The 23,004-nt window shown below is 34.4% G+C and overlaps 1 protein-coding gene across 12 annotated transcripts in view; it reads left to right on the top strand.

The window, feature by feature from the left end:
• The window catches only part of LOC111429087 (Obscurin), a 51,874-nt gene extending 29,148 nt beyond the window's left edge, over window positions 1–22,726 (top strand). For 8 of the 12 annotated variants that reach the window (XM_023064882.2, XM_023064883.2, XM_023064894.2 and 5 more), the window contains 20 exons: window positions 49–738; window positions 1,203–1,487; window positions 5,887–6,138; window positions 6,199–6,388; window positions 6,446–6,624; window positions 6,708–6,725; window positions 6,972–7,207; window positions 7,260–7,427; window positions 7,479–8,609; window positions 8,657–8,901; window positions 8,953–10,753; window positions 10,806–11,506; window positions 11,561–11,705; window positions 11,758–12,065; window positions 12,133–12,599; window positions 12,661–12,838; window positions 13,234–13,513; window positions 21,737–21,917; window positions 21,973–22,198; window positions 22,264–22,726. In XM_023064882.2, coding sequence (XP_022920650.2) covers window positions 49–738; window positions 1,203–1,487; window positions 5,887–6,138; window positions 6,199–6,388; window positions 6,446–6,624; window positions 6,708–6,725; window positions 6,972–7,207; window positions 7,260–7,427; window positions 7,479–8,609; window positions 8,657–8,901; window positions 8,953–10,753; window positions 10,806–11,506; window positions 11,561–11,705; window positions 11,758–12,065; window positions 12,133–12,599; window positions 12,661–12,838; window positions 13,234–13,513; window positions 21,737–21,917; window positions 21,973–22,198; window positions 22,264–22,492 — 7,910 coding nt within the window. In that variant the 3' untranslated portion in view covers window positions 22,493–22,726. The remainder of the gene's footprint in view (window positions 1–48; window positions 739–1,202; window positions 1,488–5,886; window positions 6,139–6,198; window positions 6,389–6,445; window positions 6,625–6,707; window positions 6,726–6,971; window positions 7,208–7,259; window positions 7,428–7,478; window positions 8,610–8,656; window positions 8,902–8,952; window positions 10,754–10,805; window positions 11,507–11,560; window positions 11,706–11,757; window positions 12,066–12,132; window positions 12,600–12,660; window positions 12,839–13,233; window positions 13,514–21,736; window positions 21,918–21,972; window positions 22,199–22,263) is intronic. The other 4 variants (XM_023064892.2, XM_023064891.2, XM_023064888.2 and 1 more) reach the window with 3 other exon arrangements.
• Window positions 22,727–23,004: the final 278 nt, after the last annotated feature.

The following is a 23,004-nucleotide window of genomic DNA, read 5'->3' as shown; positions in this document are numbered from 1 at the left end:
TGTATTGTTCACGCATACTGCTTTTTACACTTTCTTTGATAAACACAGATACAACTTATGGTATTACAGTAAACCAAATTGATAACAAATCCCAACAAGGTGTAGAAGATGCCGAAGAGGTTAAAACACCAAAACCTAAGCGATTAAAATCGGTACAAATTGAAGAAATTGATATTGTTGAAACGGAACAATCTAAAAAGGTAAGCACTGAAGATATTACCCCAAAACGAAGACAGAGTAAAGTCGCCACAACTGAAGAAGTAGAAATTGAAGAAATAGAAAAGCCTCATGAAATATCTGACGTAAAAGACATTAAAGTTAAATCTCAAAGAAGCGTTGTAGCTACAACTGAAGAGGCTACTATACAAGATAAAGAAGAATCTCAAGTAAGTGATGTCAAAGAAATAAAGGTGAAGCCCCAAGTGAGTGTTGTCGCTACAACCGAGGAAATTGTTGAAGAACATACTGAAGAACCCAAAAAATCGAAAATGAAAGATGTTAGTAATAAACCAAGAAAGAGTATTGTAGCGACAACCGAAGAAGCAGTCCAAGTAGAACATGACATCAATAAAAGTAGACGAAAAAGTTCAACAACGACCATTAAAGTTACTGAAAGTCAGAAAGGTATTAAATCGGGTGATGATGAATTGGATGAGGACGTTGAAGAATTATTGAATAGGGCAAAAAGACAAAGAAGTTTAATCGAAGATGTTAAAGTTGAAGAAACGGGTCCTCAAGGTATAGTTTTTCACCACTTCAAAAATCTTCTATTTCTGTCACTTATATTACATTGCAAGCACTATTATTATCTTTAAACATTTTTAGTAATTTTACACTACATTCCTATAATACACTTACAGACTTACAAGTTTAGCACGTCGATCTCCCATAAATTTCACCAACTTGCGATTTCGTTTTTTTGTGCTTTTTGTGTTTCTTGTCTAACTCTTTTTTTGAGCAACGTTCATCGTGCTATTTTTATTTTTGGGACAATACTATAATAGTAAGTATCCCTACATATTTTTTTGACAATTTTTGTACTTTTCTTTTTCAGATGGTAAGTAATCTAATTTAATTAAAAAAAGATTATTATTTAAAACTAAAAGAAAGTATAAATAAATAATCACATAATAATAATTAATAATCTCAATCGTAATCGTAATAAAACTAAGAATGTTTTTGACTTTATTATTTTTGTTTAGCACTACCCGTGATTACGGACACAAATATGAAAGATAGATCTCAATATGAATCTTTGGGAGTTTCTTATATGGTGAGAGGTACGGCGAATCCTCCACCTACAGCTACATGGACCGTTGATGGTAAAGTCATCACACCTAAATCGCCTAAATTTACGATGACTCAAAAAGGTGAAGAGTTTAGGCTTGATATTAAAAAGTTAGAACCATCAGATGCTGGAGTTTATCAATGTGTTTTAAGTAATCCAGTTGGAGAAGCTAAACATCAAGCTAAATTAGATATAATTCGTAAGTTGAAAAATTATTATATAGGCTGAGAAAAATTTGGTAAACCCAAAATCAGGGTATCAATTATAAATTTCTGATGAAAATTCATTATTAATGATTTATATGCATATTTACTTCATAGAGAAATCGGTTCTCTAAATTTATTCTTTACTTTCTTTTAAATATTTTTTAATAAACAATGCTACTATATTGAAGGGATATTGTATTTAAGGGTCATATCTTGTGATATGTTTACATGAAGGTCATCGTTTAAACAATGAACGTGTTCTAAAATGTTAAAAAATGTTCATAAATGAGTCTTTGTACACAATTTGTCCCTTGAGTAGGTAAATGTAATAAAAATTAAACCAAAAAGTATTCAGAAAGCTACTGTTATGAAAATAAAAGAATGAAATAGGGCGAACGATGGCTAAATAAAGTATGAAGAAAGAACGTGAATATCAAGCCTACAATAATACAGAAATAAACAATTTAAATAACGAATATAAATTGATAAAAATAAATTAAAACTCAGAAGAAGATGTTTGACATCCGAAAAGTCAAATGCTTTTTCAAAAATTGCTCGAAAGTTACTAGTTCTAGGACTACGATTAGTTCTAGTGATAATTCTAGTGTTAGTTCTAGCATTAGCTCTAATTTTAGTACAAAATAAAAGGACTTTAAGAATAATTCAAAAATAAGACAGTAGATAAAGAAATTAGAGATAAAAGAATGGTTGGGTTGCGACATATTTTGGCCTATGATGAGTTAGATTGAGATATTATTGTGTTAAGAACGACGTTTTGTTTAAAAATTCTTATCCTTTAGAATGAATTTTTTAAGATATATTATGCAGTTCGTTAAAAACCGGCTTACGGTATTCCTGAATTGCTTATGACGTTCGATTGAGATATTTTTTGATTAAGGATCGGGTTTAGTTGAGAGATGGAAGTGAGACTGTAGTAAATGGCGCGAATCAGAATCTTAACAATTCTGGTTTAGTTGCAATATTTTTGGTTGTTGATAAGGTTGATGAAGTTGAGTTAAGAAGTTCTTATCCTTTGGAAAGATTCCGTTTGAGACGAGGTTTTATGTTTCAGATTGTGATCAAGGTATTCTTGAATTTTTGACTTACTTGATTGAATTGGTGACATTTATAGATAAAGGATGATTTTCAGTTTAAACATCTAGAAGAGATATTAGCGCTTTTATGAGAAATGCTTGCATCAAATTCTAACGATTTTTTCAATTTTCCATCATATTTTTAAAAACCAAATAGAGACAACTGAAATATTTGAGTGTCTTAAAAAAGAGGAAATTGAGTGGAAAATGTCGCCTTGTAATATTGTTGCGGATTCAAATAATGCTGGATTAAATTTAATCTTTTGTAGCTATAATTTTTGATGAAATAAACGCTGTTTGTGGCTAACTGTACCCATTTTTTCAAAAGGTTACACCAAATCTTGCTGTTTAGAAGAATTTCATTGTATATTTGACCTATTATAGAATATGCTGCACCACAATCGCAAATCCAGCAATCTTCAATCCTATATTTACAGGATTTTAATGAAATACATTTAATACCACCTTGATAATGGTGATAACATAAACCGCTGTTCATCAGCTGTAGTACTATCTCTAGGTATATGGCAATCTTAAAGGATATAGTTACGCACAAACCATATGCCGTACATTGCCACCATTTTATCCAAACAAAAACATGCAACTGAGAGATTTTGATCTCTCCTGAGATACGATAAAGTGGATAAGTAAATGCTTTCCAGGTATGCGTATGCCCACAGTTTGACGCCATGAAAAACATCTGGCTCGTATGTAAGAGTAATTGGTTTTCATGTAAGCTGTTGAGATTTGCAACAATCCTTGCGTGATAACTTTCAGATCCCGATCAATTGGTGTCAATGTAAAATGATATCATCATTTTCTTAGAGTATCTAATACTTCCTGGACATTATTCTATCATCCTCGAGGAGGAATGTTTGCCCGATTCGGAGCAGTTCTCACTACCGGGGGGCTATATTCCTTTCGCGAATTTCAACTTACAAAAACAACCATTAGGTCAGAAACCCTATTTCGTGTCATGCAGTGATTTCACCTCAGCAATATGATAAAAGGTAGCGACACAAGATTTTTTCAGGTTTTATAGAAATACTAAGAGGAAATTTTGACGATGTTATCATCTTCAACGTATATTAGGAAGAATACCTGATACATCTGAAACTGAAAATTCGAGAAGAGTACATTGTAAAAAGACTACTCGGTTCAACCAGTATCGACTATAGGACACAGTATATTCTGGGCGAATATTCTAGTTAACTCATTTACTACAGGGACGTCATGCTTTCCATTATACAACAAAAACTGATTACTTGTCCTAACCGGGAGAAGCATGTTGTGTTCCAAACGGGTGCAAGCTGAAATAATATTTCCGCCATTTTTTGTATCATATTAATCAATTTGAGGGTTTGCCGTATCCTCGAAAGATCGACTGTACCTTGCAAATGTATAACAGACTGTTATGGTTTCGAATGCTGAAAGACAGGAAAAAAGAAGCTTACAGGAGATTAAATTCAACATATCCTGGATTCCAAATGCAGTCGCAAATGTAGTTTCGAACAGTTGTTATACTGTTTACACCACGAAGCGACCATAAGAAATCTTGAACATATTAACAAGAATGCTACCCAAAAATCTTTCACGTTCAATAAACAGGACTTGGGATCCAGGATTGCGTCTTTTTGGGAGTATCGCAAAATTTACAAAAGAGTGTTTTGTAAGGATACCTACACTCATCCACAGCCAGTAATGCCAGGGCTCTGATAATCTGTAATTTGATTGAGAGACTGTGATTTGATTTTTAGATCAAATTAATATTATGAGAATCCTTTTGAAAATGATGTATTACAATTACAGCGCGTATCAATTTATTTTGAATTTATTTAAAGTCTTAAATTTCCAAGGTATATTTATTTTCCTTTAATTTTTTTAAACACTCTTGGATTGCAAACGGCTGTTGTGAAGTTTTTTCACTTTTCCACTTGAAATAGAAGTGATAATGCTTGTCGTTTATGCAATTGGTTAAGACTGCATACTGTCATAATACTTACTTTTATCTAATTTTTTTATGGCGAACAACATTCGTTTTGCCATCTTCTCTGGGACGTATTTTTAATATTTTGGACAAGATTAACTGAAAATGTGCCGGACTTTATTAAGTGTTATTGGTGCTTCAGATGTTCAAGAAAGGTGTTAGTAAGACTCGGTTCCAGTAGGGTCTCGTAACCACAGTGATATGTATCATTAGTCGATATTATGGGCTTGTATACAATGTAGGGCAAAAGTAATGACATAATGTGAAAGTGTCATAATGGTCGAGGCCTATGGCCGAGGACTTCCGAGTGAGTCTTTAAACATCAACGAGAAAACCATGTACACAACTCGTCAGCAGAACACATTCGTTACGTCGAATTTTAGTGAAAGACCTGAAAATGTTTTCGTACAAAGTTCAAACGATTTTGCCTGCCGACAATCAAGTGAGGTTACACCACGTTTTATTAAACCTGGTGTAAGAAGACGATGTGATTTCGTATTCAAAATCATAACTGACGAATACCATTTTGTGACTGTGACTGTTTGTTTGGTGTGGTATTTGTAGTGAAAAAGAGATTGACGGCACCACCAATAGCTGGAGAGCACTCGAAAAGTCGAGCTTTCTTTTCCGTAAGTTGCTTCATTGGATCCCAAGTATTGAGCCGTATGATTACCCCATGTATTTGAAAACTCGCGTTTGCTTCAACAAACCACAAACTTTATAAGCCTTGAAAGCCAACGTGCAAGAAAAATTTAACAATTTGGACCCACATTTTTTGCTAGCAACAACTCACATTGCTGTATCAACACAAATGTGTATCAACTCGGGAGGGAGTGATTTAATTGACAGAATTATTTTAAATTAACTTAACTAATTTTACACCTTAAACTTTCCTTGAAAACAGAGCCCTATTTTTTCATTTACAACAAACTGGCAACCAATTGATCGCAAATGATGACATAACATTAGCTGCACCACCTAGTAGGTACCTGGACAGAGAACGTAGATACCGTTTCGTGATAGTTATCAAGGATTTACTAGATCATGTGTTTTACTTGTAGAATGAGTCCTATTTATAGAGAAGCGAAGAACTTAATTTATAGTCAAAACTCAGTAGAGGAACTAGAATTAAGTGGTAACAATATGCCTTTTGAAAAAATTGATCGCTTTAACCTGATGCTCACAAATGTAACATACTCAAAATTGAAAACCTTATTAGACATATTTGTATTCTGATTGGTACAAAATTTTGTCGGCCTGTATAATCATTAAATTATTTACATTTTTAATAATTATTACTGAAATAAATAGCGGAAGGTGAATTCCGTCGACCTAAAGTTAAAGAAGGCGAAGGTCTTAAAGATCAAAGTATAGTGAAGAAAAATACAGCTACAATGAAAGCTATAATTATCGGTGATCCAGTTCCGGATGTTACCTGGTATTTCAATGGAAAAGAAATGACTGCTGATGAATTTGAGAAGTACAAAATCATTTTGGAATCAGAAGATCGCGAAATTGAGGATGATTTGAAAGAGTGTACTTACAGCTTAACTATTCCAAGATGTAAATTTTGAAAGATGTGTAAATTGAGCTTAGTATTAAAATATATTTTTTTAAATGTAGGTGAACGAGAAAATGGTGGAACTTACACAATTAAAGCTAAAAATAAATGGGGTGTAATTGAAAGTAGTGGTGTTTTAAATGTTATTCTTCGCCCTGAAATTAAAGGGCCCGAAGATATTAAAGTTGTACCAGGATTTTCTGCTGAATTTAAAACAGTTATTCAATCAAATCCTATTCCATCTGTTATTTGGTAATTGATTCTTTAATTTTAATCAAAGTTTGTATTGATATCGTTTTTATTTTTTAGGACGCGCAATGATAATGTTGTAGAACCAACTGAAGATATTGAAATCATTGAAGATGTTGCCAACGAAGTTTACATCCTTCGATTTAAAACGGTAAAATTAGGCGATGAAGGATACTATAAAGTTATTGCCAAAAACAATTTGGGCGAAGATAGTTCTGAAGGTCGACTTAAAGTTGTCAGTAAGTATTTTTTTGATTCACATCAAAGTGAATTAAGTAAAATTAAAAAGTAACTTTATTGATAATTATAATGATTTTTGCAGAAGAGATGGAACCAACTTGTAAGTGCTGTTTTGCTTAAAAAGCAAAGGCATTTTGTTTTATATTTGCTTTTTTCCCTAATAGCTTTTGCAAACTTGTACAAAACTTTAAAAACGCTTAAATATCCTGAAAATTGAAACATTTTTTTATTACATTTATTTTTAGATTTAATTGCCATAACTCAGTATTTTTTTGTAAAGCCTCTTAAAATATTTGCTTATAAATATTTGTAAAAAACGTAGATTCTAATTTATTTTACATTATAGCGGAAAGACCGAAATTCATTACTGGTTTAAATGACGGTCAAGTTGAACATGGTGGCGAAATTACTTTAATGGTTAGAGCCGATGGTCTCCCAAGACCAACTATAACTTGGTTCTTGAACGATAAAGTTATTGAAGAAGGATCCGCCTTGGGAGAAATGAAAATAGTTGCCAACACTGAGTCCCAAGTCAGTAGTTATTTAACAATTACAGATTTTGGAGAAAAAGATGCGGGAATTGTATATAATGTAATTTCAAAATAATATTTTTTTCTAATTGATTTATTTTCAGTACAAAGTAACAGCTGTTAACGTTGTGGGCGATGTTGAAACACACGCTGTAATACACATGACGCAAACACCACCATCTTTCTCATTACGATTAATTAGAAATCTTGATGTTAATGAAGGCGAACCATTAACTTTGAAAGCCAAAGTAACAGGAAGCCCAAAACCAACTGTAAGACAAAATTATCGTACTTAATCATGTTGTTATAATTTTATGTTTTAGATGAAATGGTATAAAGATGGAGAAGAAATCTCCCCAGAAAACGAAAGAATCAAAACCGAACTCCTTCCAGATGGAAATATCAGGCTACACATTGATAAAATCACTCCAGCTGATAGTGGAGCTTACAAAATTGTCGTAAAAAATGTCAACGGTGAATCCGCAGCTTTATGTGCAGTCGCTGTAACTCCAAACCCTCAGAGGCCCAAATTCACAAAATGCATTAAAGACCAAAAATTAACCATTGGCGAACCTTTAAGATTAGAAGCGATGGTTTCTGCTTATCCTCCACCTGAAATTAAATGGTTAAAAGATGGTCTTCCAGTTAGACCTTCATCAAATATCCATCTTGAACACCACCCGGATGGAAAAATTGCTTTGGTTGTCGATGCCGTTAAACCTGAAAATGCAGGAAAATACACTCTGATTGTCTCAAATAAATTAGGAGATGTAACTGGAGAGGCTAATGTTGAAACTGAAAGAAGACCAACGAGACCAGAATTTATAACCAGACTTGTACCTCAAGAAGTAGTTGAAGGATTCCCTGTTAAATTTGAAGTTAAAGCAAGCGGATTTCCTCAACCGAAAATCTCCTGGGTTAGAAACGGCGCTGAAATCGTTCCCGATGGAAAGCACGTTAAACTTACCGATTTACCCGATGGCACAAGCATCTTGGTGCTTGAAGCATGCCATCAAGATCAAGATGCTCTCACTTATAGAGCAATTGCTTCTAACGAAGCTGGTGAAGCGGAAACGTATGCTCCATTAACTGTTAAACCAGCCACCAAACAAGACCAACCGGAAGAAAGACCCTTATTCTTACACCAATTGAAAGATGTTATTACTGATGAGGGAGAACAATTAAAATTAGAAGTTCCATTTACAGCCAATCCCATTCCTAGCGTTGCGTGGACTAAAGATGATCAACCAATCGTGCCTTCAGATAGAATCATGTTAACCTGCGATGGAAGAAAAGTTGGTTTGGTGATTGATAAAGCGATTCCATCTGATGCTGGTCACTACGCCGTTACTCTTTCAAATCCCCTTGGTAAAGATACAACATCTGGAAAAGCAACCGTTCATAAAGTGTTTGCACCACCTAAGTTTACACAAAGATTTACTGATTTACAACAAGTAAGTCATTAATATCTTGTTTTCGTTGAGTAACAATCTTTTTTTAGCTTCCTACAAGAGACGCAAAATTCATCGCAAGAGTATCAGGTGTACCATATCCTGAGGTGCAATGGTTTAAAGATGATAAACCTCTCCACGAAACAGATAAGTATCGCATTAAAAGAGATGGAGATGTTTGTTGTTTGTACGTAAACAATTCCACAATTGAAGATGGAGGAATTTACAAAGCTGTAGCAACCAATAAAGAAGGACAAGATATTTGCGAAGCTAAATTAGAAGTTGTCAAAGAAATGTGAGTATATAACATTTTAAAATAAAATAAATTGTAATTGTTTTATTCTAGTAAAACACCACAGAAAGTTGAAGCACCATACTTTATGAAGCGCCTTGGTGATACTGAATTATACAAAGGAATGACTGCCAAATTTACAGCTTGTGCAGCGGGAACACCAGAACCATCTGTGCAATGGTACAGGAACGATGAAAAATTATTCCCATCCGATAGAATTCGCATGGTTGAAACATCTGGACTGCTTAGATTAACAATTGCTGGCGTGGATCAAGATGATTTAGGAAAATATTCTTGCAAAATCTTTAATGAACACGGAGAAGACATTTGCCATGCTCAATTAAGATTTGATGAAATGGACGCTCGACCAAAACGCCCAATGACTGACCAATACACTGATTACGATAAATACAAGAAAAGTGGGGCTCCAATACCGTTATCGGATGCACCAATTATTTCTCGCATGACAGACAGAAGATGTACTATATCTTGGAAACCATCTATTCCATCAGGACCAAGAGCACCTGTTACTTATCAATTAGAAATGTTGGAATTACCACATGGAGATTGGTTTACAGTTCGTTCTGGTATCAGAGGATGTGTTTGCGATGTTGGCAACTTGGAACCATTTAGAGATTACAAATTTAGAATACGCGTTGAAAATAAATACGGTATAAGTGATCCTTCACCATTTGCTTTAACACATAGACAGAAATTAGAACCTGAACCACCTAAATTCATGCCATATCTGCCTCCCGGAATCGATTTCCGTCCAGATACCTCTCCCTATTTCCCCAAAGACTTCGATATCGATCGACCTCCCCATGATAACATGGCACAACCACCTCGTTTCTTAAGAAGAGAACACGACACCTCTTATGGGGTGAAAGATCAAAACACCAACATGTTCTGGTTCGTTTACGGTTATCCAAAACCTAAAATGACGTATTATTTCAATGATATCCCCATTGAAAGTGGAGGAAGATTCGATATGAGCTACACCAGAAATGGGCAAGCAACCTTATTTATAAACAAAATGTTAGAGAGAGATGTAGGATGGTACGAAGCAGTCGCTATAAATGAGCATGGCGAAGCTAGGCAAAGAATAAGATTAGAAATCGCCGAGCTTCCAATGTTTATTCAAAGACCAGATATTGAGTATGTTATGATGAGAGGAAAAGCTAAGTTTTGTTGTAGAATTGTTGGAGTACCATACCCAGAAGTTAAATGGTATAAAGACTGGAAGCCATTAGCTACATCCTCAAGAACAAAAATTCAATATTTAGAACCTGACACACATATCCTTATCATTAACGACGCAATTTTAAAAGATGAAGGTTTATACTCTGTAAGCGCAAGAAATGTTGCCGGAACCATTTCAAGCAGTGCTATGCTTCATGTCGAAGAAAACGACTTAGAATTTAACATTAGAACATATAATAACTTATCACCAATTAAAGCTAAACGCACTCCATTCGATCATGGTTACGATTTGGGCGATGAATTGGGTAGAGGTACTCAAGGAATCACATACCACGCTGTTGAACGTTTGAATGGCAGAAATTACGCCGCTAAATTAATGCATGGACGGGGAGATTTGAGACCGTTTATGTACAACGAGTTGGACGTGATGAATCAATTGCGTCATCGCAAACTGGTATCATTGCACGATGCTTACGAAACTGATGATTCTCTGACGTTGGTTATGGAACTTTGTGGTGGTGGTGAGCTGGTTAAGGATTACTTGTTGAAGAGAGACTATTACACGGAGAGTGAAATTGCTGGATATGTTCGACAAATGTTAGAAGGATTGGAATATATGCATGAAAAAGGATTTGGACACATGGGTCTTAATGTATGTAACATTAACTTTTTTAATTACATCAATTTGATATTTTTTTTATTAGATTGGAGATCTTTTGTTGTCTCATCCTGGAAGCGATAGTTTGAAAATCACGGACTTTGGATTAAGCAGGAGAATAAGCATGGGAAGATTGATGCCGTTGAAATATGGTGTTCCTGAATACGTTTCGCCAGAATGTGCTAAAGGTGAAGGAACTGGTCTGCCTCATGACATGTGGAGTATTGGTATTATCACATACATTTTGTTATCTGGTATATCTCCGTTCCGTGGAGAAAGAGACAAAGAAACTTTGATTAAGATCCAAGAAGGAAAGTGGGAGTTTGAAGAGAGTTGGTGGAAACATATGAGTTTTGAAGCGAGAGATTTTATCACTAAACTTTTGGTTTACCAAGCTGAAGGTAGAATGGACGTACACACCGCTTTACGTCATCCATGGTTGGAAAGATGCGATAAGTTATGGCAAGACGAGTACCAAATTTCTACTAAATATCTCAGAGATTACTTCGTTTTCTATAGAGAATGGTACGATAATGCTTCTTGTAAAAATATTTATAGAAGAAGACCTTTGGAAGGAGCATTTACGCATGCTTCTCGCATGGTTTATCCGCCGGGAGAAAGATACACCCCCCCTCCATCATTACCCCAACCCGAACCAACACCCAGAAAACCTGCAACATGGGAAGATCAAATTCCCAGTAGGTCACCACTTAACTATGAAATTGGCGCTTTTAAATCTGAGAGTCAGTAAGTATTGATTAAAAAAACTTTTTTACATTCTTAATAATTCTTTCCTTTAAGTTATCAAAGTGGACCTGATACATATCTTCTTCAATTACGCGATGTTGATTTCCCAGTAAGAATTCGTGAATACATGAAAGTTGCTGCAAGCAGAGGACCGGGAGCTGGACTTATTGTTTCGGACGATAATGGCTATGATTGGAGGGTAAATTGAAATAATATAGGGGTAGTTTAGTTAATTTTTAAGACACTTTTAGGCGCCTTCAATCCGAGAACGCAGAAGATTTACCGATATCATGGACGAAGAAATTGACGATGAACGTAAAGCAAGAATTCAAAAGTATGGAGCTGGAGATACTGGTTATAGTATAAGGAGGTTACGTCACGAAATCGGTGCAAGATTAGATACATATGCGGAAGCTGAAGCTTTCTTAGAGAGTAGACACGAAGGTCGATTACCATTCTTTAGAGAGAAACCTGATATGGCTGCGATGCAAGAAGGAAAAGATTTAGAAATGTCTTGTTATGCTGTTGGTGACCCAACACCAATTGTGCAATGGTTCAAGTATGTATTTAATGAGTTTATGTGAAGATAAAATTGTTTTATTACTAAATTACTTTTTTAATGATAGAAATGATGCAATCATCGCAGATTCCCATAGAATTAAAATAGAAACCGATTCTGATGGAAGATCTCATATCAAATTTTGCCCAGCTTTAAGCTTTGATTTAGGAACCTATAAAGTTGTAGCAAGGAATAAAATCGGGCAAACCGTAGTAAGAACACGAATAGTTTTGGGCTTGGTTCCCGATGAACCCGATTCTCCAGAAGTAACCCAAACATCCGACACTGAGGCCCTTTTAATTTGGAAACAACCTAAATTTGACGGACACGCTCCTGTCCAATGCTACAGCTTGCAATATAAATTAGCCAACGATACCGAATGGACGGAACAAGCCTATAATATTGATCACGAATTTTATTTAATGACCGGTTTAAAACCAGGTGAAAGTTATATCTTTAGATTATCTGCAAAGAATAGTATCGGGTGGAGTGAACCAGGTGTCGCTTCGCAAGTTGTAATTACTAAGCCGGCGGGTAAGTGGAATTAAGAAAATTAAATAGTGGTTGATTTAAAGCTGTGGGGTGAATATTGCAGGAGCCCCTAAGATCCAATTAAGCAAAGCCATGATGCATCTACAGAACTACACGGACAGTGGTCAGCCGCCTCAGGTCGACCCTAATTCTAGGCCGAATTATAGCTTCGAAACGAATCCGGTGGATTGGATCCAGGGCAACGCGCAAGAACGTTACGAGTTCATTTCAGAAATATCACGGTATTGTATACGAAATACATTCTGCATGCCACGAATATAAAGGACATCGTGCGATATGAGTGTGAAACTCGACGTTTTACGCGGCGAGTGTGCTATTAAATTTCTCGCTTTTGAAAATGCATAGTCATTGTGTTACATTGTTGTTGAGTGAAAAGGAAAACGGATTTATTTCAAAATTTTTGATATTCAAACTTTAAAACTATTACTCGTATAACCTAGAATGATAAAATCTAAAACTTTCCATTAAGTTTTCCATCCAAGTAACGATTACTTTGCTCGTTTTAGTCACCAATCTTACTCTTATCTATCCCAGAGGATGTCGAATCCCGCAATAAAAACACCCGTTCCACTTTACGATTTACCCTTTATTGTGACGTTACCCGTTTAATGTGCAGGGGCCGCTTCTCAGCAGTTCTGAAGGCTGTCGATAAGCGCACCGACACTATCGTCGTGGCGAAGGTAATGGACCTCGGAGCCAATGCGACAGAAGTCGATGGAGAATTTGCCGCTTTGCGTTCGCTACGGCACGAGAGGATCGCCGGATTGTTGGAAGCTTACCGCACCAACGATGTGGCTGTTTTCATACAGGAGAAACTCCAAGGGGCTGATGTTTTGACATACTTGGCGAGCAGGCACGAGTACACTGAACAAACCGTAGCCACCATTGTCACACAGGTGAGTTCCTTCATTGAGATTCTAAAATCGGTGGGAATGTCGAGGGCTGACCATCAAATGAAATTCCTGCATTTCCCGTCGTTACCAGTGGTTGACGCTTTTAGGAAATTGAAATTGTTGGCTTCCAACGATCCTGCGTTAGAGAAAAAAACGATTACTAAACGGTGTCAGAGTCCTTTTTCATTGAATTTTTTTTTGTTGGCGGTATCTGATTCTGCACAGATTTACTTCACAGAGTTTAAATTAAAATTACCGAGTATTTTAATTGAAATAGTTGTGTTGTTTCCATAAACGCTTTTAAAATCGCATTATTTCTTAAATTAATTGATTTTATTATTTAATTGAAATGGGTTTTAAACGTTTCATTAAACTCCATTATTACAAATATTTTTCTATTATAAAGAAAGAGTTTTAGCGAAGGTGTTAATTACAAAGTCTTTAAATTAATTTAAAGTTTTTACAGTTGTGAAGTAGAAGTGTTAAAACACATTACTGCTTTGTACCAAAAAAAATTTTAAATATGTGTTCTCTTGCTGTAAAATAGTTAACACATGTTCTTACTTAAATAAAGTATATAAATACGCTTTTACATATATTCTTGTCAGAGGTTGTAGTCGCTTTCTTTTAATAAGAGTTACAAACCTCTTTACTTTTTAATTTATTGAGTAGCTTAGTTCTTATTTTGTATTATTAACTCTTCCGCGTGGAGTGCCGTTCACGTGTACGTCATTAAAAGATATGAACATTAACCGTAAAACCGTGAAGACTAACTAGATCATATTCCCTCAACTCACATAGTAATTGAAATTTTTAACTTCCACGCGGAAGGGTTAATAATAAATTAGTATATGGTATGTGGTATCTCCATATGTAATCTATTTTAGTGTGTAAGCAATAATCATCGATTGATTGTTTGAAATCTTCAATTTAAATATAATGACAACAATATGTATTATTCAATCGGTGTGGAATGAATATTAATGTTGATCTAATGATAGAACTGACGCTAACACTATCACTAGAACTAACACTATGCCTAGAACTAAAATTTTTCGGGTTAAATCGTGCGTCTTCTGTTTCTTCAGCAACAAAATCGAATTTGTTTCCGATGTACATTATGGTACTAAATACAAAACCTTAGCCGCAAGTGACTTCGGCTTAAAAAATCCAATCAAAGTTTTATCGAGGTCGCTTGCGGCCGAGACGCTGTAAACAGTTGACCAGTTTAGGATAGATATGTTGTTAATTGCAGTACCTTATGTACGACCTCGGCGTAATCAGAAAAACTCATAGGGTAGAGCAATATGTGCTGTTCAATTTAGTATCGATATGCAATGAATTCCTTTGCCGCAAATGGTTTCATCTTTATCAGGAGTAGTCACAGATTCTCCACGTGAAGTTCAACCAAGGTCATTTATGGAGGAGGCCTTGAGATTTGTTAACAACTTTTGGGTAGATAGGGTATTAATTGAACCATCACTTGACTAAGCCACATTTTATCGTTTTTAGATATTTTTGTGCTGTCTGGTAGGTAAAGGTGTAACTTATCTTAGAAAAAATGCAGAATACCGGAAGACCTAAAATACTATTTATTTTAAAGGATAAAGTTAAGCGCCAATCACGTTATACGATTTTAAGTCCGATTTGCATCATACGTCTAAGAACCGACATAGATACGATTTTCATTGTCTCTATCATTTTGTCTCTAGTTTTAGTGATTAAATTTATACCACGACTTACAGAAACACCCTGTATGCCCTCTGTGCTTGTGATAGCTGTCATCAGTGTTCTGTGATAAAAATGGACAGGCACCAAATAATTTTCAATAGTTTGAGCTTGTTTATTCTGAGAAGTCTTATATTTTTAGAGAGATGAAAACGAAAATGTCGTTTATCTCAACATTATTCTTTTGTTGCTTAGTCAAGTGATGCATAACGCGGTCCAATTAAAACTAGAAATGACACTAGACCTTAACGCGGTCCAATTCTTAATTCTGCATAACGCGGTCCAATTTCGGTTTAATGAAGAAAAGTCATAGATTCTTGGCCCTAAGTTTAGATGATTTGTGGATAAATTTTGGGTAGATATGGTATTAGTTGCAGTGCTCGTCAATAAGCAACCTCAGTTTAATTAGTAAAAGTTAAGATTTTCCGTTCTATGTTTAGTCAAGGTTACAAGCGGCCGAGGCGCTAAGATTTGTCGTTGGTCAATTTTGGGTAGATATGGTATTAATTGCAGTCTTCGTCCATAAGCAACCTCGGTTTAAACGTAAAAAGTCATAAATATTTCGCCCTAAGTTAGGGCGTAAAGGTAAAGATGTAACTTATCTTAGAAAAAATGCAGAATACCGGAAGACCTAAAATACTATTTATTTTAAAGGATAAAGTTAAGCGCCAATCACGTTATACGATTTTAAGTCCGATTTGCATCATACGTCTAAGAACCGACATAGATACGAGTTTTATTGCACTAAAACTAGAACCAACACAAGACCTAGAACTAGAATCATTCGGGTTCAGCCGTCTTGAGAGACGTGGGACTAAATCCGAATGTTTCTAGTTCTCGGTTTAGTGTTAGTTCTAGTGGCAATGGTAGGTAGCGCTAGTTAGCATAAGATATTACTATGTTGTATATTTTTGTTGAACTAAAACTAGAACGAGAATTAAAAACATTCTTGTTTAGTTGTGAAAAAAATTTTCAGTTGTCAATGTTAACTTTAATTTTATTATTATATTCGTACTCTTCATAAAATAACCTTTAAAGTTAGTCCAAACTTGACGCATTTATCTTAAAAAACCAAAAAGTTCGAACTTCCAGCTTTTAATTTTGACATATTTGTCAACTTCATAAAAAATCCTTTAAAATGAGTCCAAAGATGACGCACTTATCTCAAAAAACAAAAAATTAGAATAAAAAACATTAAAAAAGAAGTTAGCAACAATTTCAATTTTAAATATTAATACCAACCTTAATTTTTGATTTTTTTATTATATTTCCGTTTTTGTGACAAATTTTAACACATTTTGTAAAAATTAAGAATATGTCAAAATGACAATGACATTTTAAACCGGAAGTTGCTTATATCTCGAGTAATATTGGAATTAAACGTATCATACGTTTGGACTCATTTTAAAGGATTTCTCACGACGATTATAAATATGTCAAAGTTGACGTTGACATTCTTAACCGGAAGTTGACCATAGCTTCATTAGTATTGAAGATAAATATATCGTGCTTGTACTCATTTTAAAGGATTTTTAATGAAGATTACAAATATGTCAAAATTGAGGTTGACATTTTAAACCTGAAGTTAGTTATCATAATACTACAAGTTTTATAACTGAAGTTAATCTAGTGTTAGTCACTTTTCCGCACTTTCTTTTTATTTTTAATGTGTTTTTTGGGTCATTTCAAACGAATTAAAAAAAATCTTGAATTGTTAAGCCACATGATGATTCTCTTTAACCTGTAAACTTGTAACACTTCGTCCTTAATTTCATTTTACAACTTTTTAAACTTTAATTTTGTAAGTTAGTAACTAATAATCTGATTTCAACTTCGATATGTGATCTTTTATAACAAAACAAAAAGGAATGTTAAGAAACTTGCTTGTAAAATGGATACGATGAGAGATGTTAATCTATTTGTAGAATCTCTGAAGATGGCCAAGGGCCGAAACTGGTTAGAATTAAATTCTATATAAAATAAAAACCAGTTTAAAAGTACAAAATCAAATTCTAGATTATTTTCTTCAAAAATTTTTACATGAATCGAAATCATTTTATCTCTAGTTTTAGTGATTAAATTTGTACCACGACTTACAGAAACACCCTGTATGCCCTCTGTGCTTGTGATAGATGTCATCAGTGTTCTGTGATAAAAATGGACAGGCACCAAATAATTTTCAATAGTTTGAGGCTGTCTATTCTGAGAAGTCTTATATTTTTAGAGAGATGAAAACGAAAATGCCGTTTATCTCAACATTATTCATTTGTTGCTTAGTCAAGTGATGCATAACACGGTCCAATTTCGGTTTAATCAAGAAAAGTAATAGATTCTTGGCCCTAAGTTTAGATGGTTTGTGGATACATTTTGGGTAGATATGGTATTAGTTGCAGTACTCGTCAATAAGCAACCTCAGTTTAATAAGTAAACGTTAAGATTTTCCGTTGTATGTTTAGCCAAGGTTACAAGCGGCCGAGGCGCTAAGATTTGTCGTTGGTCAGTTTTGGGTAGATATGGTATTAATTGCAGTCCTCGTCCATAAGCAACCTCGGTTTAAACGTAAAAAGTCATAAATATTTCGCCCTAAGTTTAGCCAAGATAGTTTGTGGACTAGGCATTGCAATATGTGTTGTTCAATTTATTATAGTGGTTTCGGGTTTATCAGGTGAAGTAATATATTCTCCGCTCTAATTTTAGTCTTACACTAAGCTTGTGTTCTTTCGACGCCGGCGCCGCAAAGTTTGACTAATGTTTGAGGTCTGGATATGTATTGATTGCGGTGTCTTGGCCGGCAGTGGCCTCGAATTGATCAAAAAGAGACATAAATTCAATCTATGCAGAATTAGCAAAGAAATTACTACAGCCATCTCCTTGAGCAATACTTATAGAATGTCGCTATTCTGATTTAATTTGGAAAATTGCTGATCTTAGTAAACCGGCAAACACAAGTGCAGTGAATTAATCTGTATGTTGTCAACCCGGAACCAAAAAGAAATCAGTATCTACAAGAATGTGCGTGGACTTAATACATATTCTCGTCATCACCAGCTTCACTTTAACTGGAGGATCTTCCTCAATATCTGCAGTTGTATCATCTGGCTAGTAATTTTAAAGATTTTTTCCTTCCGTCTTAATTTCCCAGTAAAGTTGAAGGTTTATTATTATTGCTGCCGGGCTGAGGGGAGCGGCCCTCTTGTCATCGCGACCTATAAGATTTATTGGAAGTTTGGCCCTCCAAAAGTTTATGGCAAATGTAGGTCCTTAATAAACCTTAGTATTGCTCCAAGGTCTTGTTCCTTTATGTCGGTAGGTGTCAAAAGAGCTTTACCTAAAATTTTGTGTCACAGGCGGCTTCTGGCAACGCAATTACACAGTATATGTTTAGCCGTTTCTGACTCGTCGTTGCATAGTCGACAAGTTTGATCCTCACCTTATCCAATGTCGAAGAGGTGATATTTTAGGAACGCATGGCCGGTCAGGAAGCCTGAGAGCGACCTTAGATAGCCCCCATTGCTGAGGCAGAAAACCTCTTTGGTTTTTTTTATGACGGAGTTGTCTTACTTTTTAGGCTAAGTTCTTATACTTTTGTGGTTTAGTCTTATAGGTTCTTATAATTTTTCTTTTAAAGTTTCTGTCATAGAGGCATTTTTTAAAACCTCATTTTCAAATATTAAGAAATATTTTATTTTTATTATATTTATGTTATCATTCTCAAATCTAAATACACATCTAAAATATGTGTTTTAGACATTTTCTTTGTCGTCTGACGATTTCTTCTTTACAATGTTTTTGTTTAATAATTTTAAACGAGTAGATACTTTTGCTCTTTATTATGGTAACAACAAAACTATTACTACTTTATACCAGCATCATACTAGTTCTTTAGTTCGAAATCAGGTTTCATATTCTGCTTATATTTTTCAATAATTGCTAAGTCTATCAGCAGGAAAATGAGGATGACTTATTATCAAATATGTATGTTTAAACCGAATCAAGTCTAACATGTAACGTTTATTTTGACCTTTGCAGTTGTTGATATAAAACAATCAATTGATTTTGGAAAGAAATGTGATCCTTGACGTATTTATAGATTATGATTGCAATTGATGATATGTATCTATGTATTTCGATTCTACACAGGTTAAAATTCATTTTTAACCTTACTTGCATTTGACTAATACTTACTTTCACTCCCCTGCGAGGGCAGCAGTAAACCTCTCAGCAACAAATTTTTACCCTTGTGTGCAACAGTGTACGTATTTTAAATAAACTCTTTTTATTTTAAACATCTTTAATAAATATAGGCCATTTGAAATGAGACATGCGGTAGCGTATGAAAAATAACAAGCGGGGTGCTAAATGCCATTTGATTTTGCTTGGTTTGGAGGTAGTAGTATTATACCAGCATAGTACAGAATGAATTTGCTGAATACAATAGGCTTTCTTACTACACACCAGATGCTTGTACAATCAACTGATCGCTTAATATTATATACCAACGCGTAGAGCAGAACATTTCCTGTCAGTGCTATATGGTTTCACAGTTTTGCCCGCATCATATAAGATTGTTATGATACCGCAAAGATATAACGCTGATTTCGCAGTTTTAGGGAATAAATTCTTTTGCAATCAAGTGCTTGATTAATGTTAAATACCACCGCATAGAGCAGAAAATTTTTTAGCAGGTCTATATAGTCTCGCAGTTTTATCCCTATGATATAAGAAAGTTATGTTTAAATTAAAGTATTCGTAGTTTTAGAGGAAAAATGCTTATCCAGTCAAGTAATCGATTAATATTAAATAGCACTGTATGGAGTGGAAAGATTCCTATTTTAATAATTCAATATAGTACCGCAGTTTTGTCTGCGTCATATAAAAAAGTTGTTATTCCGAAAGTAATTTAATGCGCTGTAACAACGCACCGGTGAGGCTGTTTTAGGCGGTTGTTTTTGGGCCGACAACGAAAGATAGTAACTGGACAAAACCTTGATTTAGGTAGCCTAAAGTGTGTTCTTTTCAAATTGATAAAGTTTTTTTTATTCGGTTTTGATGTTTCATTTCTGTTAATATTAACATATCGACAAGACAAACCCCGGTTTTATGAAAGAAAAATCAGGCTCTAAAGACAACAGAGATATCGAATAAAGCACGTGGAAAAACAAGGGTAAAAGTTTGTGGCTTATAATATCCTTGTTGAGAAAAAGTACCTCAATTACAAGATTTAAAAGAGGCTACTTTGCCCCGGTGCGGTGGGTCAACTTATTTCTGAGTGTTTTTGTCTGAAAAACTAATTTTACAACAAATTATCAAGCATCGGCGAAAGGGTGTCTGTTAATCTTTCATCAAAAAAGGATTGAGGTGGAAGAAACCCGTATTTTAAAACCTGTATTTCAGTAAAATAATAATTTTGTGAAAAATGTTTTCATTTCTGCTATTAGATCTGCATTCTATTTTGAATTCGATGGTCAGATTTTCTTTATTTCATATAGTTTTACTACGTTTAGCTACACTACACTCTTGGAATAATTCTGTTACTCTTAATCTTCTCTAACTTTCTTTGGACCTCATTAAACATTTGAGTAGTCCCGCGCATATTTCATATCGTACGTCATTCTTTATAAGTTGGATTTCTTGCTACTTCGAACTACTTGTCCGTGTTCTGCGATAAAGTATTCATTCCTGAGAAATTGGCAACTACGACTAGTTGTTTACCCGACACTTTAACACTAAAAATTATTTATATACGTGCTCAAATATTTAAAAGTCTATCTCTTAACTTTATTATTCTATTTAATAGTTACCATTTCTATCAGTTATGATTTAAAGTTTTATATCCAAACAAATTTTTTTGGAGTTTCTCACACGTTTAAAGTTTTCCAATCGAAATAGATCGGTTTCCAAATATTCCTATTTCAACATAGCATTAACTTGTTAGTACAAAGCAGTTTTGGCTAATTGCGTTCATTTTATTTGATTAACATAGGTACATTCTATATAACTTACTGTAAGTTTGAGAATTCTCGTTAATGAACACCAAAATCGATTTTGTTATCATAGTTTTCCCGTCTTCCTTGTTATGACTCATAAAATAGTATGATCGCTTCTTCTTCTGTTTTTTTTTTTTGGTTTCTCTTAAAGTATAAAACATGATAGCCACAGTTAAGACTGTCCAAATGAAATTCCTTTTTCCCCAAAGGTCTCTCGTTTCCAGCTTCTCGCGTCATTACTACTGGATGGCACTTTCGGGAAATTGAAATTGTTGGTTTCGGCTTGACGTTTGAAAGGGCAAAGGGACACCAACGGACTTGAAATTCCCCTTCTATTTCTTATTTTCGTTTATTTTCGTGTATTTTCGTTGTTTCTTATTTACTTCTTTATTTTAGTTTACTCTGAATTTAGTCCAACCAGATTCAATATACTCGACATTTTATATTTTTCAATTTATATATACTAGAAAAATGAAAGAAAATTATAAACAAATTTTATTTTTTTATATAGACACTTGATGGATTACAATATCTTCACTGGAGAGGACTTTGCCACTTAGATCTTCAACCCGATAATGTTGTAATGTCTGGAATGAGAACGGTACAAGTCAAACTCGTTGATTTCGGTTGTGCACATCGCGTAACAAAATTAGGAAATAAAGTACCAATTGTAGGACATCAAGATTATATGGGTTTGTTGTTATTTTTAATTTGCTGTTTTATACTTAATTTAATTTTTAATTTTAGCTCCTGAAGTGTTAGCTGAAGAACCAGCTTTCCCGTTAACAGATATTTGGTCTCTTGGCGTACTGATGTACGTTATGTTATCTGGAACGTTACCTTTCAAAGGCGAGGATCTTAATGAAACCAAACAAAACATCTTATTTGTAAGATACAGATTTGAAAATTTGTACCAAGAAGTATCACAAGAAGGTGTTAGATTTTTGATGTTAGTCTTTAAACGTCATCCAAAGTAAGTTTAATTAATTAAAGTCGTTAATTAATTTAACGTTTTAATATCATTCTTTTCAATCATAGTAAACGACCAACTGCTGAAGAATGTCACGAAAACAGATGGTTACTACCAACTGATTTTATGATTAAGAAACGTGAAAGGGCTGTATTTTTGGGTAATCGATTGAAGGAGTACTGCGAGCAGTATCATGCGGAAAAAGCCGCTGCGATTGTTAATGGAAGTGTTGGAAGTATTGCTAAAGGAATGGGAAGATCGCATAGCATCACAGATGAACTTTTAGCAGCACCATAAAGAAAAACCATAATTTTTTTTGGGCGGTGTTTGTAAATATTGTTAATATCTCACGTTACTATGTACCATATTATTTATTCATTGTTTTAATCTGTTAATTTCTTTTTGATTATTAGCATCATTTTGGAAATATCGAGGTTGGTCGATTTATAAATTTAACTATTTTAATTAGAGGGATGCGTTGAACACAGATGATACGTGTGAAAATCTTCAATAAAATATGCTATAAAACTATTTTTGTTGTACTTATTTTCCCTCCACAATGAAGACCACAACTTTGGTAGCTTTGAAGCCCTAGAGGTTATTTAAGAAGTAAGTTTCCAAACTACTTCCTTTGATCTGTAATCTAAACCAAAATAACTCAAGCGTATATTATATTCACAAGAGGAACTTAAAATTTAATACAAGCCAGAATATAGTACATATAGGAACCGCATTTCGCCTTTAGACTTTCAAGCATTCCAAATTACGTTTAGTTCAGCAATTTGTTCGTTTCAATAGCGTCAATTATT

This window comes from Onthophagus taurus, chromosome 1, assembly GCF_036711975.1.
Source record: "Onthophagus taurus isolate NC chromosome 1, IU_Otau_3.0, whole genome shotgun sequence".
In the NCBI taxonomy this organism is placed as follows: domain Eukaryota; kingdom Metazoa; phylum Arthropoda; class Insecta; order Coleoptera; family Scarabaeidae; genus Onthophagus; species Onthophagus taurus.
Note: the sequence above shows the minus strand (reverse complement) of the source record. Positions and strands in the feature narration are given on the sequence as shown.